General features: G+C 67.4%; 1 protein-coding gene across 1 annotated transcript; it reads left to right on the plus strand.

Moving 5' to 3' along the window:
- Nucleotides 1-464: 464 nt before the first annotated feature.
- On the plus strand, nt 465-6244 carry FCHSD1 (FCH and double SH3 domains 1). Its single transcript, XM_063413751.1, has 19 exons — nt 465-613; nt 861-958; nt 1441-1486; nt 2290-2363; nt 2613-2757; nt 2833-2969; nt 3045-3108; nt 3201-3329; nt 3503-3625; nt 3705-3800; nt 3875-3982; nt 4086-4190; nt 4395-4625; nt 4710-4793; nt 4901-5057; nt 5140-5345; nt 5459-5555; nt 5627-5694; nt 5845-6244. The coding sequence occupies exons 1-19, from the start codon at nt 593-595 to the stop codon at nt 5908-5910; spliced, it is 2055 nt and encodes a 684-aa protein (XP_063269821.1). The 5' UTR covers nt 465-592; the 3' UTR covers nt 5911-6244.
- Nucleotides 6245-6607: the final 363 nt, after the last annotated feature.

Raw genomic sequence — 6607 nt, forward strand, 5'->3', positions numbered from 1 at the left:
TATCCCTGTGTTCCCGTGTCCCTGTCTCCCCGTGTTTCCATGTCCCTGTATTCCCATGTCCCCGTGTCCCTGTCTCCCCGTGTCTCCATGTCACTGTATTCCCATGTCCCCGTGTCCCTGTCTCCCCGAGTCTCCATGTCCCTGTATTCCCATGTCCCCGTGTCCCTGTCTCCCCGTGTCTCCATGTCCCTGTATTCCCATGTCCCCGTGTCCCTGTCTCCCTGTATTCCCATGTCCCCGTGTCCCATCGCCCCGCCCACACGTGCAGTACCGACCGCCAGGCGGCGCTGCAGCCCCAGGGGGCGGGGCTTGCTGGGGCGATGGGTGGAGCTTCCCGCCCGCGAGGGAAGGGGGAGGGGCTGGGGGCGGGGCCTGTAGGGGGCGTGGCCTGGGTCGTGTCCGTCTGGTGGGCGGGGCCTGATCGGGGGCAGGGCTCGTCTTGGGGCGTGGTCAGTGGGGGCGTGGTCAGTGGGGGCGGGGCCAGGCCGGCCCGGCAGTTCCGGGCTCCGCACACGCGGGTCGGGGCGGCGGCGGTCGGCACCGGCACCGGCACCGGGATTGGGATCGGGACCGGCACCGGGGCAGCGCAGCGATGCAGCCGCCGCCGCGCAAGGTGAGTGCCGGGGCGGGCCGGGCCAAGGGCGGGTCACCGGGGCCGGGTCCTCCCTCGCTGCCGCGTCCTGCAGCCGTGACCGAGACTCGCCGCCGGCGGAGCCTCGCGGGGCTGGGGAAGCGAGGCGGCGTTTGGGTGGCACGCAGGAGCGGGGGCCGGTGGGCAGCGGTACCGGGGCGGGGCGGGCAGCGCATCCCCGGCCGCCATCCCCGCCGGGGCCGCGGGGCTGAGCGGAACCATCCCGCAGGTGAAGCTCACCCAGGAGCTGCGGGTCCATCTCCTGGAGCAGCTGTCGGGCCTGCAGAGCAAACAGCAGCGGGACGCCGAGCTGCTGGAGGACATCAGGTAGGGCCCACACATGAGACAGCCGGGTCGAGCTGAGACCGGGCAGCTCATCCCGTGTGTGTGTGTGTCCCCAGGCTGAGACCGGGCAGCTCATCCCGTGTGTGTGTGTGTCCCCAAGCTAAGACCGGGCAGCTCATCCCACCAGTGTGTGTGTGTCCTCAAGCTGAGACCGGGCAGCTCATCCCACCAGTGTGTGCGTGTCCCCAGGCTGAGACCGGGCAGCTCATCCCACCAGTGTGTGTGTGTGTGTCCCCAGGCTGAGACCGGGCAGCTCATTGTACGGGTGGGCCAGGGACCGGGCAGGGCTCACCTTGAGCCTGTCACCTCGAGGTCATGGGCTCCATCACCCACTGGAGTGGCCTGATGGGGACAGGATGGGGGCAGGGCGGTGATGGCAGGGGGATGGTGGCAGGAGGTGGTGGGAGGGATGGCCCATCCCTGGCCCTCTTTGTGTGTCCTCTCTGTGTCCCCTCTCCCCCCAGGTCCTACAGCAAGCAGAGGGCCACCATTGACAGGGAGTACGGGCAGGTAAGGAGATGCCACGGGATTCAGGATCAATGTCCTGGGGAGGCCCAGGCCCCATCCTGCCTGCCTGGGGCAGGAACTGGGCACGGCCCCATGCAGGCAATGGGCAGTCTTGGAAATTATCCGAGCATGGCTGCTCCGTGCTGGCCCCGGAGGGTGGTGGCAGATGGCTCATCCTGCCAGGAGGACCCTGACCACATTCAGCACCCGCTGGGGGCTCTGCTGAGCACGGCATGGCCCAAACCTTGGGTGTTTTAGGAGCCTGCAGGGAAAACCTTGTGGGGGGAGGAAACTGCTGGGCTCTGCTGTCTGCTGGGTCATCGCAGGGCGCTGCTCTGAAATGTCAGAGTTTGGTTTTGATGTGAGACGTCCCTGCAGAGTCCCTTGGGGACATACTGCAGCAGAATTGTGTCCCCCCCTTCTTGCAGCTGGTCACCCCCCTCCCTCACACCCCCCAGGCTGGGGACAACCATCCCCCCAGGGTTGGGGTCTTGCCGGGGCTCCTCTGTATCCAATGTCCCTCACTGATGTCCCCTTGCGGGTGCTCTGTCCCCAAAGCCCCAGCGAGGGGGTCCTTTCATTGTGGTGGCTGCCCCCCAAAAAGGTTTTCTCATGGGGAGCACGATGGGATTCCTGCTGACACTGAGCCTCGGGGATGTGTGTGTCAGTGCTCTGGGGAAACACGTGTGTGTCCCCAGGTCCATGGGGTGGGCAGCCAGGGTGAGGGAGCCCAGTTTTGGGCCCAGAGGAGGTGGTGGGTGCTGGGGTGCTCAGCAGGGTGCCAGTGATGCCTGGTCTGTCCGCAGGCACTCCAGAGGCTGGCGAGCCAGTTCGTGAAGAGAGACTGGCAGCGGGGCCGTGGTGAGGCTGGCGACTCCAGGTGGGCTGGGGACAGGGACAGGGCTGGGGACAAGCAGCTGGGGCTGGCTGTGCCTGCTCATGACTCTCCCAGCTTGGAGATGCTTAATGCAAACCAGGATTTTAGTGTCAGTGGGATGCAGCTGTGGGTGGGATGTCCCCAGATCCAGGGCCATGCTGGGACTGGATGTACTGATGGTCCTGCTGGGCATCCCCAAAAGCCGTCAGGGGGCAGGGAGTACCCGACCCCGTGTTAACCCTGTGCCCACAGGAGCGTGGCTGCTGTCTGGAAGGGCATCATCGAGGGGACAGCACACGCCGGGCAGGTCCGTGTCACCGCCTCCGAGAGCTACCGCGCCCTGGCTGCCGAGGCCACCCGCAGCGCCCGCCTCTCCAAGGAGAGGACGCTCAAGAAGGTACCGGGGCAAGGACATGTCCCCTGTGCCCGGGCCATGGGGACAGCTGTGACCCCCAGCTGACGCTCCCCACAGGGCATCGAGCGGCTGCAGAAGGCACAGGCGGAGCTGCTGGAGACCGTGAAGGAGCTGGACAAGGCCAAGAAGCAGTTCAGCCACCTGCAGCGCAGCAGCGAGGTGGCCAAGGACAAGGCGGCCGATGTGGAGGCCCGGTGAGTGGGGGGCACGGGCCTGGGGGGCTGCCGAGCCTGCGGGGTGGTCTCACACCCCCCTCCCATCCTCCCCAGCCTCCGCAAGAGCGACCGGCGGATATTTCACACCAAGGCCAGTCTGCAAAAGCTCAGTGCCAAGGTCAGCGGTGCGGGGGTTGGCAGGGTACCCAAGTGGGTGGATGCAGGGACAGGGGGCCCCATCACCCAGGCTCTCTGTCCACGTCCCTGCAGTTCTCAGCGCGACTGGCCGAGCACTCGAGGCAGCTGGCAGGGGTGCAGAACGAGTACAGCTTTGCCCTGGTGTCTGCCTCTGCCCACCTGGAGCATTACCAGCGCGTGGAGCTGCCGGCTGCCATGCAGGTAGCAGACGCCCGGACCCCTGTGCCCCATCCCCAGGGTCCCACCAGGAGCATCCCCACTGCCAGCAGGGAGGGTCCCGCTGGCACAGGGTCAGGGCTGGCTGCCCTGGGGTCAGGGGTGTTCCAGTGGGGGGATGTGGCAGTGCTGGGGGGTTCCCACCCGCTTTTCCCCAGGCCCTGGACGGGGACGTGTACGAGCGGCTCCGGGAGCACTTGTCGGCCGCCAGCCGGACGGAGGTGGAGACCTGCCGGGCCACCCGGGACTGGTTCCAGGGCGTTGTGGAGGCATCGGCGCGGGTAAGGGCACCGTGCCGCGGGCTGGGTGAGACAGGAGGGCACAATGAGCCCCCAGCCCCACGCTGCTCCCCTGCTGCAGGTGTGCCGGGAGCAGGACCTCCTCCTCTTCCTGCAGGACCACCCTGCCTTCTCCCTGGCGCCTGAGCAGCGCTTCCAGCTCACCGGGATGGAGGAGGTAAATGGAGGGGTCATTGCAGCAAGGTAGGGTTTGCACAGCCACCCTCTTGTCACCCTTGTGTCCCCACCCAGGTGTGCCTGCTGCCACCAGCAGACGACGGGGCCAGCCTGGAGAAGGAGGCGCGGCGCTGGGCCACGCGGGTGGCCCGGGACCACAAGAACAGGGCACACAGCGAGGAGGTGGGTGTTGTCCTGCCCCAGGGAGTAGCGGGGGGCTCAGGGAGGGGCTTTTCCAGCCCCTCACCGGCTGCCACCACCCTGCGAGCTGTGGGTGCCCGCCCAGGTGCTGCAGCGGCTGGAGGCCAGGCGGCAGCAGGGGCCAGAGGCGGAGGCGGCGGCCGTGGAGCGGCAGATGGAAGAAGCGAGGGAAAACATCCGCAAGGCAGAGGTGGGTCCCCCAGGCAGGGAGCTTGGGGTGGCTTCGAGGTGTGTCCCCCCCGGGGGGGGATGTAGGGACAGGGAGGGGTGGTGGCTGGGAGGCTACACTTGGGGTGTGGTGCTGGGGATGCCACCACACCTGGGGATGGGGGTGATGGCATTGGGACACCAGCAGAGGTGTTCTGGGGACTGTGACAATGTGCGGTGTCCCCAGGTGAGCCGAGTGAAGGCCGAGGCACGGCTGGCACTGCTGCGGGCAGCAGGGCTGGATGTGGAGGCCTGGCTGGCCGGGGCCACGGTGGGGACAGGCGAGGAGACCCCCACGGGGCTGGACCCAGCCGAGTTCGATGACTACGAGGACAGTGATGAGCCGGATGAGGACGATGAGCCTGGGCCCGCTGCTCGCACCTACCCCTACACCTGTCGGGTGATCTTTGGCTACCAGGTACGGCCCTGCCTGCCTGGCCCTCTCTGCCTGCCCAGGGGTGCCACCTCAGCTTCTCTGCCACTTTGTCCCCTTCTCCTGCAGGGCTGCCAGGCGGATGAGCTGTCCATCAGCCAGGGCGAGGAGCTGGAGATCATTGAGGATGGGGATGCAGAGGAGTGGGTGAAGGTGGGAGCAGGCTGAGCACCCCTCTGTACTGGGGGACACCTTTTGGAGGTGCCCAGGCTGGCCCCACTCTGGAGCCCGGGATGTTCACATGGTTTCTGCCTCCTCAGGCTCGGAACAAGGCAGGGCAGGTCGGCTACGTCCCCGAAAAGTACCTGCTGTCCCTGGGGTGCGACTCAGGGGCTGGGCTCGGCCCCCCAGGACCCTCTGCCTTGCACCGCCAGCTCTCCAGCATCATGGCTGCAGAACTGGTGCTGGAGCCTGGAGGTGGGTGCTGGGCATCACCCCCACCCCAGGGAGGGGGACGGGATCCAGAGGGTGCTGAGCCCCCTCCCCACCCTCCCCACAGCCTGGCTGGTGCGAGCCCTGTACGACTACGAGGGGCAGAGCCCCGAGGAGCTGAGTTTCCCTGAGGGCGCCATCATCCGGGTGCTGCCCCGCGCCGCCGGCGAGGTGGACGACGGCTTCTGGACCGGCGACTTCGACGGCCGCGTCGGCGTCTTCCCCTCCTTGGTGGTGGAGGAGCTCACCGGGGCCCGGGAGACAGCAGGGCAGGTTGGTGGCAGGAGGGTCATTGTGTCACCCTGGCAGGGGCAAACCCCCATCTTCCATGACTGCTGAAGACCCCCTGCCCACCATTCTCACCCCTCTTGGCTGTGTCTTCCCAGGAGCTGCCATCACCATCCCCTCCGCCCTTCTCCCCTCCTGGCCTGGCGCCCGGGGCCAGCCTGGTCCCCAGCCCTGCTCCTGAGACAGCACTGGGAGGTGAGTGCTGGGGAAACTGGGAAGGGGCTGGGGGAGCCTGGAAGGCCAGGCTGAGCTGCTGGGCCCCCCAGGTTGCCGGCAGGATGGCACAGGCAGTGGGCAGAGTTCTCCAGACCTGGCAGCCACACGCCTGCGGCCGGTAAGTCCCTTCACAGGGGTGCTGTGACCCCAAAATCTGCCCCAGCCCTTCTGTAATGGAGCCCCCCATGTGTTTTGGGGGGTCTGAAGGGGGATGAGTGGCCTGATTATGTTGGCACCACTTCTCTCCCTCTCCTCTCCCTCTCTGCAGCTCCGTGCGCCACCCCCACCGCCCGGCAGAGCCCCTGACCCCGACCCCGAGCTTCACTTCAGCTGACCCTGTGGGTCCCCCCAGACCCCCGTCCCCCTAAAAGCTTTGCCCAAGCAAACCACCACAGGCTGCCGCCCCAGCAGCAGAGGCTGGTGCTGCCCCACGCCCTGAGCTGGTCTCTCCAGGGGCTGCATCCTGCCCAGTGCTGCTTGCAGAGTGCTCCTGCATCCCAGTACAGCACCCAGAACCCCTTTTTCGGGGTGCCCAGTGCCACAGCCAGGCCCCATCTCACCCCTCTGTGCCCTTGTTGCCTGGCATCGCCTGTGCACTCCCAGCACAACCCTGGTTCCCACGGGACTCATCTCTGGACCTTGTTGGCCCCACAGCACCTCCCCACAGGCAGGAGTTTGCACAGGAGTTCCAAATAAATCCCGCTGGCCCTGGCGAGGGGTTCAGCAGCTTTAATGGTTGTAGCTCGTCTATGTACAGGGCGTTACACACCGAAGCTGGCGCAGGCCCCGGGGCTGCCCAGGGGCCTGGCGGGGGCCATCCTCCCCCCAGGGCCGGGCTCCGGCCCCTGCTGTGCTGGGACGGGGCTGGAAGCTCCTCTCTCCGCCAGCATCTCCCGGGGACCTGCCGGTGCAGGATTTGTGCCTGTGCCCGCTCTGCGTGGCGGGGGTGCCCGGGGCGGGGGGGGCTGTGCTCTGTGGTGAAGGTGCTGGGTGGGTGGGGCTGCTCCCCGCCGCCCCGGGGGGCGCCCGAG

The sequence above is a fragment of the Prinia subflava genome, chromosome 16, assembly GCF_021018805.1.
Source record: "Prinia subflava isolate CZ2003 ecotype Zambia chromosome 16, Cam_Psub_1.2, whole genome shotgun sequence".
NCBI lineage: Eukaryota > Metazoa > Chordata > Aves > Passeriformes > Cisticolidae > Prinia > Prinia subflava.